We start from the raw sequence: 27824 nt of genomic DNA, 5'->3' as shown, positions 1-27824 counted from the left end.
CGAGTCAAATGATGAAGTGTTCTGATTACGAAACAGAAAAGGTTCACTGAATATTTGTTTTTTCTTTTTTAAGATGTGATAGATACCTTGCATAAATAAATAAATCTACATACTTAAAAGTATGATTGAAAGTGTTAAGTAATTTTATTTTGATTATTAAATATCATCTTAAATCTATATACACAATTCCTACAGTGGTGTCTAAACACTCTGTTTTCTAAATTCAGCTACCTTAAGGTGCACCTGTAGCAAAATCATTGATAAATTGTAGAATTATGACAATTTAAAGGAACAATTTTGATGCTTAAATGCTTTTCTGTTGGCTCCTTGTGATCTTTGGACTCATAGAAAGCATCTATCCATGTAGATGGTTCTATTGTAAGTTTTTTTTTTTTAAACAAAGGGTTCCACTACCATCAATTAAGTCAAAGAAACCATTCTTTACACTAAGAAATAGTGAACTCTTGTATTTAGTCCTTTAGCATAGAGCTCCATCTTTGGAATGAGTTTGAGTGTTGTTTGTTAGCCAGAACTAATCACCCAACATCAGCACCTGACATCACTAATGTTCTTGTGGCTGAATGTAAGAAAATCCTCACTCAAATTTTCTGACATCTATTATAAAGCCTTCACAGAAGATAGAGGTTGTTTCTGCATTGAAGTGGGTATCTCTTGGATGAACTCTCGATTAATATCATTGATTTCAATAGAAACACTGAATAAGCCGAAGTCTACAAACTTTTAATCACAGTGTTAAACATTAACAAAGCTTATCAGTACATTTGTCTTTAGAAACAATGATATTGATAGTCAAGAGCGCATGCTATTCATGCTCTTCAGGTCTATGTTATGGCTCTTATATTGACCGCCTGAGGGATTTCGTCAGGAGAGTCCATGAGAAAAAGCTGAGAAAACACAGCCATTGTTTTCAATGGGAACCTGGGCCAGAAGCAAAGTTTTTATGACCTCACATGATTGAAACGCTATCATTGTTTTTGCAGAGCCACTATCCAATCTGAAAACAACTTTATCACAACAGATTCTTTTCTCAGGGAAAATATGGGCAGACTTCAGTCGACTGTTTTTTATTCACTGAGATACTAAAAACAAGAGATTGTGATTTCATTGACAGAATAAGCAATAAACGAAGAGGATATGATATTATTGTGATTACAGAACTGTTGAAAAACAGGCAATTTATACAAATTTTACTGTCGCAATCACAGAGTATTACTGACATGCCCAGTTATGTTATTATTAATGTAAACACATACCTATGAATCAGCTCTACTTCAGATTCTTCCTGTAATCCTACCATCTCTATCCAACAGTGACATGTTTTACTTTTAATGCAATAATGAATGTTGATAATCCTCAGAATAGCTAAATGGTTTTGAACAGAGATCTTGTGACAATTTAAGATCTCTGAAAGTACATGGATTGGATTGTTGCAAAACTAGGTAATACAGTACAGGTGTGATCTGATCAGACTCTGTGTCTTGTCACAAGAGGGCATAAAAGTACTTTCCTGTTGCCCAATAAACAGGCTCTAAGAGGCCACTTTTGGGTAGTGTCCTTCTTGGTGAGAAATTGTTGACCACTAAAGTTGCCTCTAAGATGCACCTGAAGATGTTTTGCTCAGTTGACATACTTTGAGAGGAGATATGTCATTGTTCTGAGAGAATCAGAATGGTCGTTTTGATGTATTATTAACTATCTAGTCTGTCAGACAGAAATTGTCACTGTTGTTTGCATCGAAAACTGTATCATCTTCAACAACAAGTGCTTTCACTCCAACTCTGGGGAGTCAACCTATATGACAATCAGTTACCCCTAGTAGTGATACGAGGGTCACTAACAGCTCACCTATATGTATAGACTACATGTGTTGCCTTTCATGGCAAGGCTTTAAAGTGGCATTTTTCAGCAGGATAATGCTCAACAGTTTTGCTCAACAAGTTTAATCTTTCATTCTAAATCTAGATCAATTAAATGTATCATCATTACATTCACACTGTTTTAAGTTTTACACTTCCAAACAATTTCAAATATATAGTCGAAATCCAGACACAGCTTTACCCTTATAAATCTACCAAATGGGACTTTCCAGGCATATTTGACTGACACCTGAAAGATATCAGATTGCTGATGGCTACAAAGAAGGCATGTCTCAAATGATTAAGCCATATAGTAGCATTAACTAGTCCAAATGATCAAAGCCTGACGGTTCAGGCCAGCACATAGGCATAGTTATAGCTTCACTGTATTCTGGACTCTTTTTGGGGTGCTGTGATCCTACAGAAAGCTTTACAGGAATAGATAAGCGTTCAACACTGTGACAGATAGCCTGAATGCATGTCTTCTTATACAGTTTGAATGCTGAGAGCTGGACTGTGCAGTAAGTTGAGGATTTGGATGTAAATCTTGGAAAACAAGAAAAAAAGGCAATGCTTTGGTCCTTGTTTGCACTATAAAAGCATGTTCTCTGTCATTAAGAAATCTTGGCACATTTTCAGCCACATTGCAATGTTTAGATGCATAACAAGTGCAGACCCTTTTTTCAGTGGTCTGGATGTGATATTATGTTAAGACCGTGAGTAGCCGACCAGTTGTTTAATAATTTACTCAAGAGTTGGGCGGCCACACATTCCTCTTTTTCCTTCCTTCCTCAACTATGTGAAACTGGAGCTCAGCCCCATCATCAGGCATTTTTCAGATATTTATGGTTTATTAGCACATCGTAAGATATACAATGACTCAATGGTGATTAAATTTGGACTTCTTTTTGCAGGTAAAGGAGATATGGCTTTGGAAAATGAAGTTGTGCTGACCAAGATGAAGCTCTTCAACAACTTTCAGGAGAAGCTTTCGAACGCTGAGGACTCTGTGTCCACTATGTCCATGTCTGTGTCGGAGCAGGACGTTTCTGCACCTCTTCATGCTGCGGAGGTCATCTCAGTCCACAGTGCGCCACCAAATATGGAAGAGTCCAAGTCCAATAAGGACTATTTATCTGCAATTTTCTCTGATTCCAAGCTGCCAAGTTTGTACAAATTCGAATCAGAGGACTCTGGGGTGGAGATGCCCAGTGGTGCGAACTCTCCGTCCACTCCAACAGGTTCAGAGCACAGCTTCATTGTTCATAGTAGAGAGTCCTCTTGTGACTCCGGCACTTTGAACCCACCCATCCCATCCAGCTCGCCTATTCTCTTACTAGAACAGAGTCTAGAAAATGAACAGACCTCTTCCACATTCACCCAAGAAGATCTGACAGAACTGACTGCATTAGAATGTAGATCAGAGGACCAGACAGACAATGTTCTAATGGAAGCCACAGGAGATTCAGAACGATCCGGAGACAGAACCTCGGGGGACGTCTCTGAGCTCCACGAGGATGCTTTGGTATGTGCAGACACAGTGAAGGAGACAGCAGAGAGTGAAGCTGAGGAGGATACAGGGTCACAGAGTCATTCCATCGAAGCTTATGACGGCAACGCAGGGGCGGAATCCCAACACCGGCCGCTACGGAAAAGTACAACGAGTGACAGTCTGGACGAGTACATGGAGGAGTGCTGCAGGCTCAGTGAGGTAACTATAACAGTTTACACATTTTTATTTTTATTTACTTGAAGGCTCAGGATTAGGTCCAGCTTTATATAAGCAGATTTATACTGTATGTACAGCTTCACGGAGGCTCTTAGGAGGGGATATAAACAAGAACATCCCACTCAGAGGCAGAACACAGTATTTTTTGCAGTAAAAAATACAGTATATATATATTTTAAATTGTTGCATATTTTATACTTTGAAAGGTTAAATGGGCATTTAGTAATTTGTTGGTAATTGGAAAAGAGTTGCTCAAAGGATGAAGAGAGTGTTCTTTAAGGATGTCCAAAAATGTCCTAAAATAATTAAGTTCATAAAGGAGGTTCTTCTTTGTCCACTAATCCAAATGTAGGTCTTTGTTATAAAATGTTTTAGAGAGTTTTTGAAAGTTTTTTTTAAAGGTTTTGAGACAGAACATATATTTTACATTTATAAATGAATAAATTCAACACAAAATAAGTGTGTTATTTTTGCTATGTTCATTACCTGCTTATAGCTTCTGTAGCGGAGATGACATACAGTAGGCATGGTGAAGTTAAAATTTAATGAAAACATTTTTATTAACATTTTCTAAATTTAATTTGTTTATGTTGAATTTACGTTTATTTATGTTGGTCTAAAATATTAGTTTGTTAGTTAAATACAGAAATTACAAACATAAAGTATTTAAACTTAATTTTGGAGAATCTGTGCTTTAGCTATTTTTATTTTATTTTTGTTTCTCTAAACGGTATTAAAAAGTCTTACACTTATTTTCCCCATACCTACAGATACCCTAACTTAAAAAAAGTCTTTTGAATGGTATTGATCTTGACCAAGGGTGTCCAGTCTTATCCAAAAAAGGCCAGTGTGGCTGCAGATTTTCATTTGCATCAATCTGCAGCCCACCTGGATCTACTTGTTCAATCAGTTTGTCTAAGTCTTGCACAAGCTTCTGCTTGATTGGAATGATAACATACAGCCTCACTTGTCCTGAATAAAATAGGACATCCATGACCTAGACTTATTTATTTTAGAAAAAATATATATTTGGTAAGACTTTTACATTAAATTAAGGCATTTAACCTTCATGAATGTCATTCATTTACAGAACATGGCTTTTTGTAGAACTATTAATTTAAAAAACTTGTTTTAAATGGGTTTTGATGCCATAGAATAACCATAATTAGGACTGTAATGAACCATGTTTGTTGTCATGACGTGCATGTGAGGGTTTTTTACATTTCAATTACAGTCATTTTTGAGTTTTGGAAAATGTATTTTCTGCAATAAATGTTGCAATATAGGAAAGCAAATAGGTTAATTTTTACTGTGGTTGTTGCATCACCCACAGAACCACTTGAAGCATCTATATACTGTATAATTCAAATGTCCAAAAATAAATGTTTGACACCTATATTTTTTAACGACAGTATCTTGGCATAGCATTAATTGTGAAAGATAACAAGCTCAGTGAAGAACTGAAGAACACATTTTATTTTTATTTTAGCTCAAGATAATAAGCACCTGTGCAAGACGTAACGTCATCCGCTGATTACAGAGCTAGCCTGCCACTTCAGGGTGGGATAGCAACAAGTCATGCATAGAGAAACCTGGAAACTCATACGTGCACCGAGAAACATCTGCTTGACAAAATGACAAAAAGCACAGTAAAAGTAGGCTAATCCCCTATGTGCCTGTAAAAGATACCAATAACACTTTCAAGGCAAATCACTGCTACAAAAACAAAAACAAGCACCACAGGATAATTGTCAAGACCTGTCAGGACAAGAGTAGTGTCACATTATCCATTCATGAAGGCCCATCCACATTCATCAAACTCTCTGAACAGTGTTCTCATTCATGTAGTTGGAAAAAAAAAAAACTTCTTTTTCCCGGTAATGAACTCCACCTTTGCTGCACCTGACAGCTGTGCTCACTGCCAAGAAGCTACAACCTGTTTGAAGTGCTGAACATCTTTTCCTTTCATGTTAAAGCAACTGTTTCTCCGGGGGCAAAGCCTCAGACACAGGAGTCTTTATTTATAGATGAGCTTTGTGGAAAAATCATTAAATCTTTGGCTTGAAAATAATTCTTGTAAAATAAAAAGGATATTTCTTTTTGGTAGGCAGAAGAGTAACATATTGTTTTTTTTTACGATCTTAAGGGTTTTAACTTAAATTTACACTAGTCATGTTAAAAGCTATAGACAGTCTAAAGCCAGATGTACCCACATTTCCATTAACTAGTTACAAAATAAGTTTTGTTTTTCCAACCACTAGAGTAAGCTTTCAGTTATGTAGGCTACTGTGATTACAAGCAGAATTGAAAAAACAAACCCGAAAATGAATAGATTCAACTCCTCCTTAATTTAACACTTTTTTTATGTCCATACACTTTGTCTCCAACAAAGTCCACCATTGATCTGGGAGTGCAAACACACTAGACAGTTCTGGGAACGGGGGAGAGCAGTGTAGAGCCATTTATCAGACAAGCTTTGCATCCAGCATTTTAAAATGTCTAAAGCAACCTTAGAAAAGCTGTATGTTATGTTCGGATCATCTGTACGGTCAGTCTTTTCCAGTCACCGACCATCTGTTAAAAACTGATAAGAGAACTGAAATTGCTTTTTTCTAAACTGGACACTGGACACTTGTGCAGAATATAGAGTGGTGGAGAAATGCTGGGTGAAATGTTGGGAGAAATGGATGTAAGCCTCACAATTGGTTGTATGACAAGCAAAAGAATGAGTACTGGATGGCTTGATTCAACCTTTTCCATTCTTCTTTTTTTGCATTTTGACTTCAGCTGTATTCTAACATTTTCATCTTTTCATAGCATAAAAAATGATATTTCAATATTTGTGTGTGTTTAAGAACTTTGGGGAGGTTTTTCAGTCAGGTTTTAAAAAGCAAGAACTTGGCTAGATGGCTTGGCTAGATTCTTCCAATAGTTCAAGTCTAAAACATCCACTAAATGAATACATTCACAATAAAATTCACCTCCTTCTAATCATGTATGTGAAATAATATCACCTTTTCACCTCTTCAGAGCTGCAAACCTTCAACAAAACCTTTAACAATATCTTTAACTTCTGGATGTTCACTGAAAACCTTCATACATTTTATGTATGTATCTAGTCCTGCTACTTTAATGCCGAGGACTGTAAATCTGCTGTGAACTAAAGAGCACAGTGCTTTGACCTTGAGGCGATGGCATGTTACATGTATGTTGACTTCTCCTCTGAACTTCAGTACAGTACCGCATGTAAGGAAGGATGTGGGGCGCAGTGTTCTCTCCTTTTCATGGAGCCGCCCGTCACCTAGCACCTGTTCATCTGTGCTGAGTGACTGTGCAGATGGCTGTGGCGATTACAGCCGGCACAGCCAAACCTCTTTCTCATCTGGGCCATGTCCTCCTGCCCACCGGCCTCTAGCCCAGCCTACCTGCAGGCATCAAACAGGTGTTAAAAAGCTTCAATTACTCCCAGATTTACCCAGAAAAAAAAACTTTTCTGATAACTTTTGGATCTTTAAAAAGGATATATGTATATATATTTTTGGTTTTGAACAGAGTAGTCCTCGATGGCCTGGTTCTTGTCGGCTCGGTAGCGTGACGACAAGCAGATTGGACGCTAAACTCCATCTTCATCATCACCTGTCAGCACACCTAATAAGTTAATTCCTCGGCTCACTAAACTGAGCGCTGTGGACTGAGGAAAGGGATATTGGAAAGGGGCCGCAGGTTTTTTTTTTTCCCCATCCGCTTCAGACGGGCCAACTTCAAAGGGCCCCTCTCTCCCATACTTCTAATCTGATTTGTTTCCTACTTATGAGGGTAGGCCACAGGGCTACGCAGTGAAGATTCCGCAGTGCAGAGGCGGAGGCAGCTTTTAATAAGGAACGAGAGACATGCTGCATGTGCTTCTGTCAGAGCTGCCAGCATCAATCCTGATAGCAGATGATTCTGGGCCAAATACGCCCTAGTTAAGGCCTTTATGGGTCAGTTTTGTTGGCCATAAATGGCCTATGTGTAGTAGCTACTTAAGGCTTAAAGCATTTGAACTCTGGGCCACATGTGCAACCTACCATGTGAAATGTTTGAACAGCATTTCTACCACAATGACTCTGCAGAAATATTTTAATCTCAATAGGCTTAAGAAATTACATATTAAATAAACAGATAAGTAAATGTATTTGTTGCCCAGGTCTTGATACTTCTAGAACCAGGCATTGAACCTGCCATATGTGGATAGCCAGGGTGAAGCTTAGCCCCTGGAGGCAGCATAGAGAGAAATTAATAAAAAAACAAAAAGTCAACATCTGAGAGTGTGTAAATCATAATGCATTCTTTTTAAGGCAAATGGAATTCTATTTTGGGTCAGATCTGGCTATAGTTGTGTTCTGGCATCTATATTTGGATGAAGTCACTGCTGTCATTGAATAATAGTTGCAAATATAATTCTGTGACAAGTGACAGCAACTGTCTGATCCATGCTCCACTCATAAATCAAATATCCCATTTATCCCAATAGTACACTTTAGTTATAGCTATAACAACATCTGCCACTGAGGTCAGTTTGGCTGATTAGCTCATTTGACCAAAGCATCCTGTTATCAATGCTAAGGTCCTTGTATTTAGTTTTGTACATAGTTTTGATTTCTAGATTTGCTAAACTGTCAATATTGGGCCCTTGAGCAAGGCCCTTAGTGAAGGCTGCCCTCTGGTCCAGGCATGTGTGCTCACTGTATCACTCTGTTTGTTCGTTTCTTTCTATAATAGATTGTTGTAGATAACAAAAGACATCACAGATTTTTGCAATGGGTTTTTTGTCAATGGTCTGAACAAACCTGGCAATACTTGGTGGATTTATAAGTCAGTTGGAACCTTTAATGGATCAACATTTACAAGAATGCCTGAAGAGTTATTGCCTATTGATTTTTTTATGGTAAAAAAAACAGCAAAGAGATTCTTCACCTTAAAGATGAAGTAACGTTCAGGGATCACGTGCAAAACATAATGCTCATTAAGGTTTTATACGTGTTCTCCTCTCTATTGAGGATTCCCATTGCACCCTAAACCTCCCTGCCCCCCCCCCAAAAGAACATGGCATGGTAGAATTCCTCAGCTGGAGCATATAAACATTGAGACAGAACCCACAATTCCAAAAGCACTGGGGAAAGCCTTTCATCTTATGATGGATGAGGTATGGCGAGCTGAGCTGTGTACACAACGTCCAGCCTCTAATCTCGGACCGACACCTCAAATCCCGTTTCACTACCATCACAATTTGTTAAAAACTTAGTAGGTCACCAACACTTCTGAGTGTTTCTAGCTGGGGTTACAGGAAACATTTACGGAAAGAAATTCACTTGAGGCCCATAATAGTCAGTGGGCTGAAATACCGTATTACTAGCAGGTCTACATACATCAAATGATGTATCTACCAAATGATGTATCTACCAGGTCATTGAATTGCCCCACATCTGTCCAGTGTCAAAAAGAAAAGTGAGTTACAGTTAGCCATAAATTATCCTAGAATAATAGACAGAAAATGATATGTTGGCAATGATATGTTGCCATTTTGGAGTGGTGTTTGGCTGCAGAAATAATACTAAACATATAATGATTAAAGTTTACATTAAGAAGCCCATTATGATGTCTAAATATCTACTATTTTCCTTACTACTTACTTAGAGATTATTAAAGCAATAATTTAAGAAATAATAACACATTCCCACATTTACTGTACTTGTTTTAAAGGGGCACTAAACCCTCTGGTGTTTGCTGACCCCACACTCAGCTCAAATTTGAAAAAGGCTAAAAAAAAATGGGAGGGGTAGTCTGGGTGATGTATGGGTTTAGAGACAGGCCAGGAGGGAGAGCTGATTGGCTGAGCTGCAGCAGCAGCAGTGTTCCTCCGATTGGACGTCAACAAGGTATAAATGATAGACTGATCCGCATATTGTGATGTGTCTGCTTAACCAAAGTACACAGACACATAATCCACGCCTATAGCACAGTTGAACCTGAAAGGGCGCCGCAGAGGCAAAATTAAGCACAATAAAAGTGTTTTTTTTAAAGGTTAGGAAATGTTTTAAGGTTTAAAAATTTTAAACAGGACTGGTATGTTCCATTACTTCAACGGAACACATTTCAACTATTAATGGAAAAAATAGGGCTCTTTAAGTGATTTAATCTACTAAAAGTGTGTATTGGCAAAAGAAACAAAGCAAAAATATCTGCCAGTGGGAAAAGGTTAAATGATTTAAAATGAAGAAAATTGGTTGGAATAAGTATATAATATAAATATTATTGTAAAATTCTGCGAGATGTCAGATATTTAAACTAGCTAAGATTTCTTTTTTTGCAGTAATAAGAGCTGCACTACTTTTTCCTCATCATGGAGAATAGCCATTTATTGAAGGATCATGTGTAGTGTAGTACCCAGCCAGTTTGCTCATGTGGTACTCACATGGGTGAAACGTAGGCTTGGTACAGTAGGTTCCAGGTGGGCATGAGGTTTAAGTGGGTTGTACAGGGCTTCCCAAATACGCCCCATTGTTACAGCCCACCTTAATCTCACGTGGATCCCATCTAGAGCTCACGTGCAGTACAGTGTAGAACCCAGATGTGGCTCATGTTTAACCCCTCTTAGTCCCATCACTGACCCTGATGGGGCCTATTAACACGGAATCCATGAACAAAACTTTCTGGGACCCAGCTGAGCTTTTTTTCCTTTATCTAGGGACTAGGCTTAATCCCTGCTGAGCGGGAAACCAGTCCTCATGTTTTCTAAGAAAGAATCAGGATGAAACTTCAACCTACTCAACATGCTCTTCAGCACAGTCTAAATGTTTATCTCATGTTGTAAATACATCAGTTCTAGGTAGTCAAGTTGCATCAAATAATTATTTACACAAGAAACAAAACAGGACATGTTGATCCAGTTCTGCATTTGATATAACTGTCAAAGTTTGACAAAGTATCCAGACAGTTGTTTTGAATGTTCTGTTTTGTAACTCCCCCAAAAAACGATCCACCTTTTTTCCGTATCCCTGCCCACACCCCACATCTGGCTCCTCATTCCACTCCAATAGAGTCATGTTTTGGGAAAGTGATGTGCTATAAATTGACTGCAGGAAAAAAAAAACGTTTTTCTCTCAGGAGAATTCAATAGATTTACATCCTGTTTGTACTGATTTGATAAGAACAAGATAATATTGTTCTGAAAGTGATATTGCTCCATTACCACACAAAATGGATATCATTTAGTTTTTTTGTTTGTGTGATTTTCTTTTACACAACCACAGCCAGACAAATCACATCCACATGAGCGATCATGTGTTCAGAACTAAGAAATGTAATGCCAACAACTGTGTTGAATTTTGTTAGGTTTTGGTCCCTGCAAAACATTGTGCCTTCTCATTTGAGTGGGGAAAGGAGGGAGGAAGTGAAGAGGAAGGGAGGGGGGCTTTCCCGACCCCTTCTTTCTTCCCTTCCGCTCGTGTGGGTCACTGGGGATCTTGAACACAGAAAGAGCGATAACATCTTACAAGCATCTGCATTCATCAGGGTCAGGAAACAGTAGCCTAAGACTACTAATCACTGACTTTCTTGTATCCTCTTCACTGTGTGAGTGTGTGTGTTACACTATACTGCCATGCCTGAATGGTATCAGTACATGATAACTTTAGGAAGAAACACCTGATAAAGTTCTACAGGAGGGCTGTCTGAAGTGAATAATGATAAATAAATGAATGAATAATTTTCTACCACACTTAATGTCTTAAAGCAGATTTGAATAGTGTTCCCCAATTCAAATTAAGTTTTTAATGGTCAGTACCAGCTGATACAATCCAATCACAATGTTAGCGTTAGTGTAAAAAATGCAGTCACACAGATTAGACAAGATGTGCTGATGTTTAATATAAAAAAATGAAATTTCTTTATTTAATCTGGACTTATTTTTCTTTAATATTTTATAATTTCATAGACTGTTTAATATCTTATAATTCAGTTTGAGTAACCTACCTGACCAGGTAGAAACAGGTACAGGTAATGGAAACGCTGGTGAAAACTGTATTTACATAAAAGTTTACACTATAGTTTATCATATAGTTTACACTTAACCTAAACTCTTTAATTTACCTTCTGAGATCTCTCCTCAGTTCTGCCAGGTAGGCAATAATGTCTGGCAATGCCTTGAGGGCAACAAATGGTGCTCTGAACACTGTGGTTAAAACAATAAGACTCTGAACTGGATTGGAAATAAATAATCCAGTATCTGATCTATATACATATGCCTGGTTTGGTCCCAAGTCTTCCAACAGTTCTTTGAGGGAAGCCATAGAAGATACTGCAGGAATTGTGCATGTGATAAACCTTTTAAGTGTTCAAAAATATCTTGATATCTCTTGATGTAAACATTCTTTACAAGTTTAATGGTTCTTTGATGTTTTATGATTTTTTTAAAGACATATTTACTGAATTGTCACAGATGGTTGTTACACATCATTACAGAAGTGCTGATATTATTTTTTTTAGCATCAGACATATCATGGTATAGATGACTAAAGTTCATTATCATAAGAGTGTAAGCGTGACCTCCCAAGGATCTCACACTCCGTCAAAGGAAACGAGTGATGTCAACTCCTAGCATTTTTGCTCGGTGTTATGACTTTGTCTTCTATTGTTTAGCCCCAGTGTTTCCATTAACGCTGGGTCTGGGACTGGACTGGACGTAAGTGGCGCGGAAAAGCTTTCTGGGGGAAAAAGAGCCTCGACCTGAGCTCACATCCTGCTTTTGTTGGGACACTTTTCGGAATGTTGATCATTGTATAAATATTTGCTCAAAATTTCCTTTTCATATTTCGCAAAAAAACGCAGTGCACACATCTGCAGCTTTCAAGCCATGGTGGTAAGATGAATCAACAAACAAACAATAGCGGCCGGTGCTTTGTACTTCGACCAGTGTGGTCGTGGCTACATGGTTTACCTCAACCTCCCCCTGCTGTCACATTGCAACTCTCAATATTGCATCTTTTTGTTTTGTTTTTTGGTAAAAAAAAAAACCCACCATATGTTGTACCCACCATAACCACTGTACCATAACAGGGAGCAAATAAGACCACTCTTCTGACAAGCAAAACACCTGGAGTCTTGAAATAGTCGTGAAAATGTTAGTAATGGCGGTTGTGCTGTGATGGATGGCTCCATTGTGGAAATCCATAGAGGCCTTAGGGAGAGTTAGAGGAACTTGAGATCTTTAGCTGCAGCTCAAAAAGCAAATACATGTGTTGCTGCTGTTCTTTGTAATAGAGAAAATAGATGCAATCTAAGTGTAAAATGAAGGGAACTTGGAGCTAAATACACTTATACGCTCTTTATTTGGTTTTATTTGTTAACTCAGTTAACAAATTAATTAGTTAATTAGTACACTCTTTATCAGTAGAACGAAATCCAAATTAAAAGCCACTATTCTGCTTTTTTTTTTTTATTAAAAGACTAACTGAATCCCTCAGAATCCCAAAATAACATTTTAATACGAGTATATAAAGTATACACCTTCAGTAAACATTATCTTAATCAAGTTTGTGTGTAAGTAAATATAGAGTTCAAGCTAAGCACATGTCCTTATGTAACTATGTTAATGTTAATGAAAAATAATAAAAATATATGCGTGATATGTGACCTCTCGGGTTGCTGGATTCCTGGCCAGCATCTGCGTATTTTAAAGAGCAGTAAAATGTAGCAGGGAATGTCCATATGGATTTTATAATGATTCTAATAGAGCAAATCACCTGCTCCAAATGTGCTTCTAAAGCCATAAAAAGTCCAATTAAACATTCCATTCTGAACGTAAAAATACCTTTTATACAATGCTGCTGGGTGGGGGTCATCACTGGCATCCTCAGTCAGAGAGGTCCACTTTGTTTACTGTTGATTACCGTGTTTTTCGCTCTATAAGGCGCACTTAAAATTCTATATAATTTTCCTTAAATATGAATATGAATTCTATTGGTCAGGTTGTAAGAAGCAGTAAAGCCACTCTGCTGAAGTGCAGTTTCAGTGAAGTTTCTCCAGCACTGAGGCTAAGTGTAGCAGCATTAGCATTAGCTGCTAACTGCAGAGCTAGCTCTTTCACCATTCAGAGGTGAGTACATCGGACTGTAGTCTGCATGTTTACTGTGTTAAAAGAAGCTATGTGGGACAAACCGATAGCTGATATCACCATTGGCTTACCAGAACACTCAGGTTTCCTCAGTGTAGCGCTATCGGGTGGCATTTACTGCAGCTAGCGCTGCTGCTAACTGCACTGCTGCTAACTGCGCTAAAATACTGGATGTCTTAGCTTGCTGTAAATAAATGGAAGTGCTTTACTCACCCAAATAAACAGTTTTAAGGAGAAAAATCTGTGTAGAACATCCAGCGCTCGTTTGACTTTACAGTTAAAGTTTTGTTTACTTAGGCAACCCCAGAGGCAAGAATTGCTAACATTAGAAGGGAAACATGCGCCTTATAATACAGTGCACCTTAAACTCTGTAAAATAAGGTTAATTTATTTTTTGGACGAATTGATCATTTTTTTATTTTGACTCATCCACTGCTTTTATTTTCTCCATGTATGAAATTTTGTATATAGTATATTACTTGCCAAGCAAACACACAGTTGTCACAACAGTCTCTACATTGCTGCAGTGTTTTTTAAAGGTTGCACTGTTAACATTGTATTAACATTGCTGTCCTAATGTTGTCATAGTCTTGTCACTGGGTAACATTGCCTCTTAGTAGTACCAAAGAGATGTACCATATTGTATCATACACAATATTTCATGACACAGTGTGTTAAATTATTATTTATTTTGTTAAATCTTTGAATATATATTTGTTATTTTATTTTATACAAAATTAGACTCTTGGCTAGTTACTGTGTTTTACAAAATAGACCAAAGTTTACAGATTTTGCTGAATGTTTGAAACGTGTGTCTAAATTTCCCCAGATCTGATTTATAAACCATCATAACAGAGACAATGTTGAGAGCACCAAAATAAAAAGTTGATTCATCATTGTCATAATATAACTTGCTGGTACTACTTGGATATGATGAATAATACAATTGTATTGTTTTCCCGTCCAGGTGAATCAGGCTCAGTCTAATCCACTGGGCTCAGGACTGGGTTATCTGGAACACATCTGCCAGCTTATAGAGAAGATCGGCCAGCTACAGGAGCACAACCTCAAACTGCAGAAACAGATATGCAGCCTGCAAAAGGACAGCAAGATGATGAAGACTAAAGAGGTAGCTTCTTCACTAGTGCAAATTACCTTATTTAACTAATGTTTCAATTATAAAAAAAGAAACTTCTCTGAAACATTTTTGATGATCCTTAACACCCCAAAAATCTTCATTAATGGTACTAGAATAACTACAGCAATGTGGTGTTTAGATGATTTCTCTTATTTAAAAACATAGTATATGTTAATAACATGGTATATTTACCATGCTCACTGTTAGTAAACTCTTTTCTTTTGGAACACAAGGACAGTTTTGCCCTTGGTAAACCTAATTGGGATGTTACTGGTGTTCTTCTGAAGAGGCCACTGGCCTTTAAACTTTGCTTTGTTGTGGTTCTCCATATGGCGCATGGCTAGATCTATATCTTTGGCTGAGAGATTGTTTGCCCATGCTGCCTTGGTGTAAATCCAGCTGTTTTAAATGGGCTTCAGGAGCAGGCTGTCGTGTCAGATGAAAGTGTATTTAACAAATAGAACAGCTGGGTCCAACCCACACACACATGGGCCACACATTTCAGAACATCTCCCTACGCATAGTCCCTACGCTCCAAACTGAGCTATTTGGACTTGATTCATGTTAATGCAGGCCATATAGCGTTAACAAAACATACTAGGTCATATGAGATAATTCTCACATGACCTCATCTACAGTATATATAATATTCTTCTACATTTGTTGAAAACTCTTTAGAGTTGATGATGTGCAGCTTCGCGAGAGTCACGCTCTACATACTTTATGATTAAATGCTGAAAAGGTTCATATGTGTAAAGTTAGAAAGACGAATGTTGCCTGGACTGGCTGTAAAGTATGATTATTATTTCAATATGTTTTTCATATTGAGTATTGAGTAAAGGTGCGAAATGTACAAAAGAAAAGAGAACATTTCTATTTTCAGAGCTGTTTTCATAGCTGTGTTTTGCTTGTTTTAATGCCACCCATTACTCTTAACTCCACTGTGTACTGGAGTACCAGGACACTGTCTAAGAACGGCAAGTACTTCCTGTGTGCTACAAACTTGCCTAAAAAAAACGCTCCCTATTTTCTTAGCCGAATTATATGTGTGGAATGCGGCCTTCCTCCTTGCTCATCTTTCACCCACCTTTGTCCCACTTTAGCCCTTTGGCCTATAACTAAAGGCCCATGCCAGCACATTGTGTGGATGTCTCCCTGCCCTTTACAGACTGTGGTCACTTGTGAGAGCATTTTTGTTCATGCTTTTTCAAAACGCCTGTTCCAAACTGGCTCTGTCAGGTCGCTCCCCGGCTCCGGAAAAGCCTTCCACGACACAGTCAGTGAGCTCAGCGGGGACCCACACTTCAAAGTCAAGAAAGAAAGAGAGAGGGAACGAGTGAGGAAAAGGAGAGGACTAGGACAGAAATCTCGAGAATGAGAATGCTCCGATTTCAAAGTTCCGTAGCTAATTTCTTTCTGGTGAAGGTCATCTTTAAACATTTCCACTGTCTTACTGTGTCCATTATACTTTGTAAGTGAGGTTATATAACAGAGCCATTGTATCTTACCATTATAAATCCCACACTCTAAAAAGTGATTTTTTGTTTTAGTCAGGAGGACTAATATTATCAAGTTGAGTAAAACTCAAAATTAGTTCAGGAAACTTCAACCTGAAATCTTAAAAATGCTTGTTGAGCCAATGAAACAAATGTGATTTCAACCAACTTTTAGTGTATTAATAAATGCTCTTTCCACAGTGTTGGTTCACACAGCTTCCCATAAGGCTCCTGGCACCATATATTTGCATATTGCGTGTGGCCTTCCCCTTATTTACCATCTTTGTGTTGTCTGTTGCCCAAAGCTACCCTAGCCTAGGCAGGCATTACTGTGATATACGTGTTGATTGACAGGCCTCAGTGTTGTAGGCTGTAACAGCAAGTCACCTTTATTCTGCATTCTGTATATTGTCACAGTTTGTTAGCTTAGAGCAGTGAAGATTACACTTATACTGCTCCAGTATTATTTTGACAATATTTGCCTTTCTATTAAAAATATAGAATTAAAAAAATATATGTTAAGAATAGCTATATATACATATGCTAAAAAAACAAAATTTTAGTTATGTACTGTAGGAGATCATTGCCTAAAAAAGTGACTGAACTACAAGCCTAAAAAAGGACAATATAACTTATTTTGATTTAATATATGTATTTATTTATGAGGAATGCATGTATTTACTTAAACACTTTAAAATGAATTTTCAAACTTTAATAAACATGAAAATAGTGCAGCCTGGCAATGGTATCAAATTCCTGAGCACAACAATGCTTTCATAGGTGGCCACAAGTCAGCAGACCACACTGCCTGGCCTCTCTGGGACAGCAATTCCCCCCGCTGCGTATGTTCTGGATGAAAAGGCATCGGGCTGCAACACGCCATCACACACATCAAAAGGCTGGAGAGCTCTGCTGAAACGTGTCCCAGTCTGTGTAATAATAGGCCCAGCTGACACTCCAGTCTCCTCCCTGCCGCTTCCACCCTCCCTCCCCAGCACCTGCACGACAGGCTTTCATTTGTACTCATCAAAGTCCTTCACAACTCACACAATAAGCATTTACCACCTATGTGGTCTCGTCTCTTTTAGTCGTAATACTCCACTATTTTTCTCTGCTTTAGCTATTACCCATGACTAATCCCATGAAAACAGAGAATCCATCCATTAAAAAGAGCGCTTTGGGCACTTTGCCTATTGGAGTTCAATTTAAAATACACATTCACAATCAGCAGTTCAGTTTGCTCTTAATATCATTAGAATGAAAGAAGAATTACTGTCGGGCCCATAATCCATTTTTTTTTTCTGTTTGTGTGAGTTTATGTATGAAAAACATGATATTTTTTTACGTAAACAATTTATAAAAAATCCAGTCACACTACTTATTTTATTGTTTTTTATAATAATATAATTATATCCTCTGTTTATCTATCTATTTCATAGAATTATTGTATTAAAGTTGTTTTTGATAACGTGCTGGTAAAGATAGCAAATTATGAGAATTTAAGCTTTTCAGCCATTTGTCACTTTAAATTGGATAAAATTATTGAGATGTCAATTAACAAATCCATTAAACAACCCTATTATTTTGCTTAAGGAAAAACACACTTTTTCCCTTTATGATGGGCTTACAAAAGAAAATATATTATATATATATATATATATATATATATATATATATATATATATATATATATATATTTTTTTTTTTTTTTATTGTCTGGGTCCTCCCAATGTGCAATTTGTTGTTAGCATGCTGTAGAGATTGTAGCTTGGTTAGCTAGCTTTCAGCCATATCCCCACCTGCTTTCTGTGGCTTGGAGTCATACTGGTAAAAATACAAGCTGCCTTTTCTTCAGATGTGTGTTTAACTCATTTAGTTTGAGGAAGTCCAGTTCCTTTTTTTTAAGGTATCAAATAATGAGTAAAACAGATGGTAAAGGCTAGAATTAGCTAGTGTAAGCTTTTAGCCTAGCATGGCTTTCCATTCTGTGGAAAAAATGACAAAGAAAAATCCACAGTTACAAGCTCTGGTTTATGTAGCAACCTATATTTCCATAGATATTGGCATCTGATAATTAAGCATTTTTATTTAGTACCAACAACACACTTATGGTCTCCTGTCCAATCTCGTTTTACTGTTTAAGGGCTTTTGTTAATGAGCTGGGTCTATGGCAATTTTAGGGACAACAATATATAGGCTTGATACTGTTACAAATATAGCCAAGAGAATTTGGAATTTGCCTCTTTTTCCAGTGATGTGATGCCAATTGCTAATTGCTAATGCCAGATTTACTCATTGTATGTCTATTCCATGTACAAAACTCTTATTAAAAACACTCTCAAATAAGGTTTGACCGTGTAGCACTCATTAAGAACAGATTGATCTCTATTCTGACTGACTGTCTTCAAAAATGTATCTGAAGTTTCATTTTAATAAGCTGTCTAAACTGATAGTTTTAATGGGTGGACAATGTAAAGATCATTTAGAGCATCTTTTTGTTGCTTAATTTCCATTTGTAAATGATTCACAGTACATTATTCAGTTTTCCATCAGACACAACTAAAGTACTTTAGAACAAGCTCTTAAAATCAGTGAAAAGCCCTTAAGGGGTGGTATCTGGGTGCATTTTGTTGGCTTTCATTTAAAAGTGTGGCTCTATTGATGGTGAATCCATTAAAACACAGGAGGATGAACAGACTTCAACTGATTGTTTAGTCACAGTATATTTCACAATGATGCATAATGGATAATGATTGATGCATGGATGAGGAAAGGATGGATGAGGATGGAGTATGGTTTGAAAAAAATGGATGTATGAAAGGAAGAAGGTATTAAATAGATGGTTTATCTACAAATACAAAATACAATACAAACAGTGCAACAAAGGAACTACAAACCAAGTCAGCAAAAAAAATGAATCAAATGGACAAATGAACATAAATTGATAAAGTAATACATCAAAAACTTACACAAACACACATCCAAGTGATGCACAGTCCTCAATCCAAGAAGGTATAGATCCTCAAACCATGCCAAACAGAGAAAAGAAAAAAATGGCTGACATTGACCTTATAAACTGCCCCACCTTATCCAGCTGCAAAGAATTATGGTCTTTGTAGTATTTACCTGATTCCAGTGCCTGAGCCACAGAAACCTGTATGGAAACCAGAATCAGAAATTCCTCAATTACAACTATAGAGTGTATGAAACCTGGCTTTCACATCTTGCTCTGGCGAAGTGAAAAAGAAGAAGAATAGTGTTTGTTTACATAGATAGTCATTTGGATGACATACCACATCAAAGCAGTAAGATAGTAACAGGATCAAGAAGATAATAACAGGAAAATGATGTGGCTGATAGCACATTTGTTATGGGTACTCAAATGGTGATGTGTGATACCAATAAGATAAAAAGCCTGAAAAAGAAAGTGAAATACAGTTTGTTATTTCTACATCAAATGATAGTGAACACAGTTTTCACTTTTCCTTTCTCCTAACCAACGTGACCAACATTATTTATCACTCTTCTTAATGATGAAGACTTAATTAAAATTTAATTAATAGGATGTTTACTGTCCTGGTTACATAAGCACACTCATCGTCTCACTTCATGATTTTTCTATAGTGTCAAACCAAGCAACATTTTAATCATAACAGCCTTGAATAAAGTATGATAAAAGTCAGAGCACTCAAGCCAATTTGACATGAAATACAATAATAGAATAAAAAAGAAAAGAAAGTACGGAAATATTTGGCTTCCTTTGTTGCCAGACGATGCAACAATACGCGGCAAGTGCATGATGGCTGAGACTATTTTTCCCCTCGCAAAAATATGAAACAGATGGCTCTTCTCGGAGCCAAGTATGTACTATTATACGACTTTTTGACCCATGGGTGTGAACCACAACAAATCTATTTGGATTTGATAAGCTGAAGTATTCTTACGCACTTTCTCTTCCCCCTGTGCTTCAGCAACAAATCACTGGCATGACAGAATCGCATCATCTTATCTTTATCTTCAGCAATTGAGAACATACACTGGAGACTGCTCTATTTAGAAATTGGTTAAAATTGGTTAAAAATGTTTTAAAAAGTATTAAAAATTTGCTCTAAAATTAGAACAGTTAGAATACGAACTACAGTATGTAACTCTACTGAATTTCTCTGTGTTTCAGGACTTCTTCGTACAGCACTGTCACTGTGGAGCAGCTGGTCTGGCCTTTCAGGAGCTGAAGAGGTATTCTCGCAGTGATTACCACAGCCTAGCAGCATCCAACGGCACGCTGTCTGACCTCAGCACCATCCCAGAGGGCACACGCATCCCCCACCGGTCAGGTGGCAGAGGTCAGTCTGAAAGCACAGCATGCCTGGGTCCTAGGAATAGTTTTGGATCTACAAATAAAAAGGGAGTTTTTAAATAATGACTGTAAAATAGAGCTGGGTGATATGGTAAAAATGTTGTATCATGTTATTCAAAGAAAGGGATTGGAGATAGAAAGAATGCATTAGTAGTCACAAATCCTTAAAAAACTATGTATAGTGATTATTTACTCAAAATATACAGTATTTCATTAAATTAAACTGGACTAATTATGTTCGTTGTAATTAAATGTAGAGTAAGGTCAGAGAGTTTGTTTAGTTTGTTAAGTGTTCTAAACATTACAATTAACGTTCTTGGAACTTTCAATCTGTCAGGTTTTCTAGATGTTCTTAAAATGTGTTTAATGTGTAAATCATTTTATTTTTAGTTTTGGGAATGTTACTTTTAACATTTTTATGATATTGGTACTTGTTTAGCTGTTATGTGACAAATGTTCTAATAAATTGTGAAGCAAACCCTTATTATATCATACCTTTTTAATATATCCAACCTTTTTCTCCTAGACCATTAATATCACAATCAGAATGGACAAATTAACATAAATGGATAAAGTAATAGATCAAAAACTTACACAAACACACATCCAAGGGAAGCACAGTCCTCAATCCAAAAAGGTACAAATCCTCAGATCATGCCAAACAGAGAAAAGTAAAAATGTGTGTGGAACCTTTTTTAAAACATTCCTAAACAATCTTAACGTTTTCTATTAGCAGGGTCGTCGATATGATAAGAACTTTTACTATGATATGATAAAATATCTTTATATTCCTGACTTCTAGTGGAAATCCTTTCTTTATTTCCTCTGAACTGAAGAAGTGGTCAACTTTTGGGCTAAAATGAGCACCTTTAGGGAACAGTTGTGTAATTCTAACCAACAATTCCAAGAATGCCAGCATTGCTTATGGTCTTTGTTTTTGTTCCGAGGAACATCAACATTTGTTGAACTGTTCCTGAAAGCAGGTTGATTAGCACTCCTGAGGCCACCATGTGGCCTTCATTAAGAAAGGGCTAACCACATAAAGCCTATTTAAGAGAATGTTTATGTACTTTCACTTTAAAACTATGCGATGCCTGAGTTTAATGATTCTCGTGTTACACACTTCTTGACCAGAGAGGACTCCAGGTGCACACACTCCCCAAAACTTCACCTTTCCAGGGTCTTACAGTGAAAGTTATACTGTCCAAAAACAGTAATTTCCCAAATGTTTTTTCTTGCTTGTTTTCCGAAGCATCTCATATTCCCCTCGCGTGGGTGGGTGACAGAAGTGTGTTGTTCCCGGGGGGAGAATGGGAAATGATTACTTTGCGGAATGGGGAATTTCTGGCATTTCGCCTATAGAAGGAGAATACACAGTATGCACTGTACTCCACCCCATGAGTCCTGGGTTCATTTTCTTCTTCTTCCCTGAGTGGGAAATGAAAGTTAGTGAGGGCACGTGTTAGTGTGCATGTGCACTTTAGGCGAAGTCTCACAGGACTGCTGATTCACTTCAACATCTGTCATAATAGTTCTTTCCTCTCAGAGATAACTCGTCCACTGCGTAACTGTATCCCGTGATAAAGATGCATATCCTGTTTGATTCCCGGACAGATGGTGAGGGGAGCTGCCAGTCAGTTGTGCCCATGTGGAGAAGAGGCTTGAATAGGAGGAGCTACACCGAGGGAGAGACAAGATACTTGAGTGGCAGCGCTGAGGTCCTCCCTGCCTCTCACAGACGAGTGAGTCACAATAAACATCAACTAACCATTATGTATAGAGAAATTTATACCTAATGTAAACCAATTTGACAAGTAGTGACTAAGCTGCATATTTGGGCATATTTTGAGAGTTGGGTGGGTCCACCAAGAATAATAATTATTGGTAACGCTTTCTTTTACAGTACCCTAAGTTCTAGGTATTAACCAGGTAATAGTGAGGTACAAACTCTGAAGTACTAAGTAATTATTTTTGGTAACGAGATGGTAAGTACCAGGAAAGTCTTGCCTAATTACACTGAAATATCTAGGTATTAACCAGGTAATAGTGAGGTACAAACTCGGAAGTACTAAGTAATTATTTTGGGTAACGAGATGGTAAGTACCAGGAAAGTCTTGCCTAATTACACTGAAATATCTAGGTATTAACCAGGTAATAGTGAGGTACAAACTCTGAAGTACTAAGTAATTATTTTTGGTAACAAGATGGTAAGTACCAGGAAAGTCTTGCCTAATTACACTGAAATGTCTAGGTATTAACCAGGTAATAGTGAGGTACAAACTCGGAAGTACTAAGTAATTATTTTGGGTAACAAGATGGTAAGCACCAGGACAGTCTTGCCTAATTACACTGAAATGGAACTAGGTAATAAACAGGTACATGGGTGGTACAAACTCTAAAGTACTAGGTAATTATGTTGGTTAACAAGATGGTAAGAACAAGGACAGTTCAATTTAATTACACTGAAATGTCTCACAGGTTCTAGGTAATAACCAGGTAAGTGTGAGGTACTAACCCCAGTAACATGATGATAAGTACCAATACAGTCTCCTTACACTGAAATATCTCGCAGGTTCTAGGTAATAACCAGGTAAGTGTGAGGTACTAACCCCAGTAACATGATAAGTACCAATACTGTTCATTTTAATCAGTCTCTATTTATTTGATTTAAAAATAAAAGGTCAATACCTGATAACAGAGAAGAAATAGCTTATTTCTCTTTACTGAGTTCTTACCATTTAGTTCAACAAATAACCCTCTGTAGAACATCCTTCTGTAAGTACCATATAAAACACTGTGTAACTAACAGAACTTTCTGCTTAATAAAGGAGTAAATGGACTGTAAAAGAAAGCAGAGCTTATTTTTCTGGTTTTACTCAGTTCTTACCATGTAGTTCAACAAATAACCCTCTGTAGAACATCCTTCTGTAAGTACCATATAAAACACTGTGTAACTAACAGAACTTTCTGCTTAATAAAGGAGTAAAAGGACTGTAAAAGAAAGCAGAGCTTATTTCTCTGGTTTTACTCAGTTCTTACCGTGTAGTTCAACAAATAACCCTCTGTAGAACATCCTACTGTAAGTACCATGTAAAACACTGTGTAACTAACAGAACTTTTTGCTTAATAAAGGAGTAAAAGGACTGTAAAAGAAAGCAGAGCTTATTTCTCTGGTTTTACTCAGTTCTTACCGTGTAGTTCAACAAATAACCCTCTGTAGAACATCCTACTGTAAGTACCATGTAAAACACTGTGTAACTAACAGAACTTTCTGCTTAATAAAGGAGTAAAATGACTGTAAAAGAAAGCAGAGCTTATTTTTCTGGTTTTACTCAGTTCTTACCATGTAGTTCAACAAATAACCCTCTGTAGAACATCCTACTGTAAGTACCATATAAAACACTGTGTAACTAACAGAACTTTCTGCTTAATAAAGGAGTAAAAGGACTGTAAAAGAAAGCAGAGCTTATTTCTCTGGTTTTACTCAGTTCTTACCGTGTAGTTCAACAAATAACCCTCTGTAGAACATCCTACTGTAAGTACCATGTAAAACACTGTGTAACTAACAGAACTTTTTGCTTAATAAAGGAGTAAAAGGACTGTAAAAGAAAGCAGAGCTTATTTCTCTGGTTTTACTCAGTTCTTACCGTGTAGTTCAACAAATAACCCTCTGTAGAACATCCTACTGTAAGTACCATGTAAAACACTGTGTAACTAACAGAACTTTTTGCTTAATAAAGGAGTAAAAGGACTGTAAAAGAAAGCAGAGCTTATTTCTCTGGTTTTACTCAGTTCTTACCGTGTAGTTCAACAAATAACCCTCTGTAGAACATCCTACTGTAAGTACCATGTAAAACACTGTGTAACTAACAGAACTTTCTGCTTAATAAAGGAGTAAAAGGACTGTAAAAGAAAGCAGAGCTTATTTCTCTGGTTTTACTCAGTTCTTACCGTGTAGTTCAACAAATAACCCTCTGTAGAACATCCTACTGTAAGTACCATGTAAAAACACTAACTGTTACACTCCCCAGGCGTGGGTTAGGCTATAACAGTTTGCGACCCCGGGTGAGCAGGGCCTAGATCAGCTGAATACAGGATACAGAGAAGACACAGTGAGACGGTGTTTCCAGTGAGTTCTCAGCTTAATCTCTTTATTTAACAACATACACAAACTAAACCACTTTTACTTTGGTCTCTTTTCTCTTTCTTTTGCAGTTTCAACATACACATTGCATCTCATCTGCATTTTACATACATTCACAGAGAATCCTTTTTTTTTAACTTTTTTTCAGTTAACAAAACTCTGTATATCACAGTACATATTACCTTTACTTTTTAATCAGCAAACCCTCTTAATACTGTTTCTACACAAAAAAAAGAATATATATATATATATATATATATGAATATAAAAATACTACTCTATATTAATACATTTACATATGCATACATATACCAATACTCAAACTTCTTTCATATTAACACACTACATTACCAAAAACACCTTTAACTTTTACTGAGCACACTAACTACATCTTAGTGCTTTTAAATCTCATTTTAAGCAGAGTTTCTAATATTTGTATCTGCATAGAGTGTATAGAATTGACCAAAGTATAAAACTTGAACAAAGTGTATAAAAACATGATTACTTAGAGAAACCTTAAACTGTAGCTTATCTAGCTGTAATAACTCATTATTGTGGTTGGCAGAGGCTCTATATTTACTTTAACAAGGCCAAACTGGCTCTTAAAAAGAGAATAAAATTGACTTGACTTTTAATAAACATGTATTTAACTAACAGCGACTGCTAATGCTAGCGTAAATGTATAGAGAAACAATAGGAATAAAGGCGCGAAATTAGCCCGAGCTACTTTGAGAAACAGCGACACACGGGCACAATTACCGAGCGAAAATAGCTAAAACTAGAGCGCGAACACACGAGAGATAATTACAGGCTTAAACACGGTTATAGAGCGAAGTTAGCGACCGAAAGAGCGAGAGGAATAACAGCGGGGAGCCGGTAAGGAGCGCGGTTAGCGGGGGCAGTGGCTAATGCTAGTGGCAGAGGCAAGAGCGCCGGCCAGGCGCGCGGCTCGCGGGCCGCGGGAGTGAATGCTCCCCGATGCTGAGCGTCCACCAACACACAAGACCATAGCGGCTCATATTACACAGCAAAACCTTTTAACGAACATATACACTCAACTATCCCTCTTATAGTGCTTTTGAAACATTTATACATGCACAGTTCCACATATTTCCCCACCTGGATACAGAGAAGACACGGTGTTCCCAGTTCTCAGCTGAATCTGAGACCCATCTCCTGTTGCTCACCTAAGCCACAGCCTAGCGCCCGCCCCCTGGCACTGCTCCCCCTACAGGACTGGATGTTTCACGTTTCACATACAAAAACCCATTCAGAAACCCAAAAGAATATATATTACATGGTACTTACAGAAAGTTGTGTCACATTTAAGTAGTTATTATTTTATATATATATATATATATATATATATATATTAAAATATATATAATAACTACTTAAATGTGACACAACTTTCTGTAAGTACCATATAAAACACTGTGTAACTAACAGAACTTTCTGCTTAATAAAGGAGTAAAAGGACTGTAAAAGAGAGCAGAGCTTATTTCTCTGGTTTTACTCAGTTCTTACCATGTAGTTCAACAAATAAGCACTTCAAAAAGAACAACATACAACTTCAAAACAAAACAGAACTGTTTACTGTTTATTATTTATCTCTTTTTTGACACAACCAAGCATGCATTACTGAACTTATATATATACAATGAAAGCTGAGGACAGCTTTTATTGGGGTAAGCAGCTTGCGGGCAGGAGCTTGCCTTCGCCCCCTTGACCCTTCCAAGCCACTTCAAATTTTCTATTTCTCTGATCTTACTATGTATAGGTACATGTTTGAGTAAAATGAACACTGTTATTTTATTCTATAAACTACTGACAACATTTCTCCCAAATACTAAATAAAAATATTGTAATTTAGAGCAGAAAATGAGAAATGGTCAAAATAATGAAAAAGATGCTTTAGTGCTTTCAGATCTCAAATAATGCAAACAAAAGCAGTTAATATTAATTTAGAAACAACTATAATAATGTTTTAAGATTTCAGAAATCAATATTTGGTAGTTTTAATAACCCTGATTTTTAAGCAGTTTTAATTTATATATATAAGTTAAATAAATATATATATATATATATATATATATATATATATATATATATATATATATATATATATATATATTTAACATGTAAGACCTTATTCTACAAATTATGTTTAAAAAGGGGGTAAATACACATATTCAACACTTTATTCTTATGGTATACTTTTTCACCCTTAAACCTTGTAACATGCTCTAATGTCTTTAAACATATGGCCAAGTATTCCATTCCTGTGCTGTCTTCCTAGTGAAGAATTCCACTCTATAAACCTTAAATTCATTTTTAGGGATTTCTCAGTCAAATAAATAGAGACTGATTAAAATGAACAGTATTGGTACTTATCATCATGTTACTGGGGTTAGTACCTCACACTTACCTGGTTATTACCTAGAACCTGCGAGATATTTCAGGGTAAGGAGACTGTATTGGTACTTATCATCATGTTACTGGGGTTAGTACCTCACACTTACCTGGTTATTACCTAGAACATGCGAGATATTTCAGGGTAAGGAGACTGTATTGGTACTTATCATCATGTTACTGGGGTTAGTAACTCACACTTACCTGGTTATTAGCTAGAACCTGTGAGGTATATCAGGGTAAGGAGACTATATTGGTACTTATCATCATGTTACTGGGGTTAGTACCTCACACTTACCTGGTTATTACCTAGAACCTGTGAGATATTTCAGTGTAATTAAATTGAACTGTCTGGTTCTTACCATCTTGTTAACCAACATAATTACCTAGTACTTTGGACTTTGTACCACCCATGTACCTGTTTATTACCTAGTTCCATTTCAGTGTAATTAGGCAAGACTTTTCTGGTACTTACCATCTTGTTACCCAAAATAATTACTTAGTACTTCCGAGTTTGT

General features: G+C 37.0%; 1 protein-coding gene across 1 annotated transcript in view; it reads left to right on the top strand.

The window, feature by feature from the left end:
- The window catches only part of si:ch211-250c4.3 (uncharacterized protein LOC100535981 homolog), a 44180-nt gene that overhangs the window by 9960 nt on the left and 6396 nt on the right, over positions 1 to 27824 (top strand). The window contains exons 2-5 of the mRNA XM_007240360.4: positions 2792 to 3588; positions 14727 to 14888; positions 20568 to 20736; positions 22365 to 22492. Of these exons, the coding sequence (XP_007240422.2) occupies positions 2792 to 3588; positions 14727 to 14888; positions 20568 to 20736; positions 22365 to 22492 (1256 nt within the window). The remainder of the gene's footprint in view (positions 1 to 2791; positions 3589 to 14726; positions 14889 to 20567; positions 20737 to 22364; positions 22493 to 27824) is intronic.

Source organism: Astyanax mexicanus, chromosome 7, assembly GCF_023375975.1.
Source record: "Astyanax mexicanus isolate ESR-SI-001 chromosome 7, AstMex3_surface, whole genome shotgun sequence".
Taxonomy (NCBI): Eukaryota; Metazoa; Chordata; class Actinopteri; order Characiformes; family Acestrorhamphidae; genus Astyanax; species Astyanax mexicanus.
This window is presented reverse-complemented; position numbering and strand designations above follow the sequence as displayed.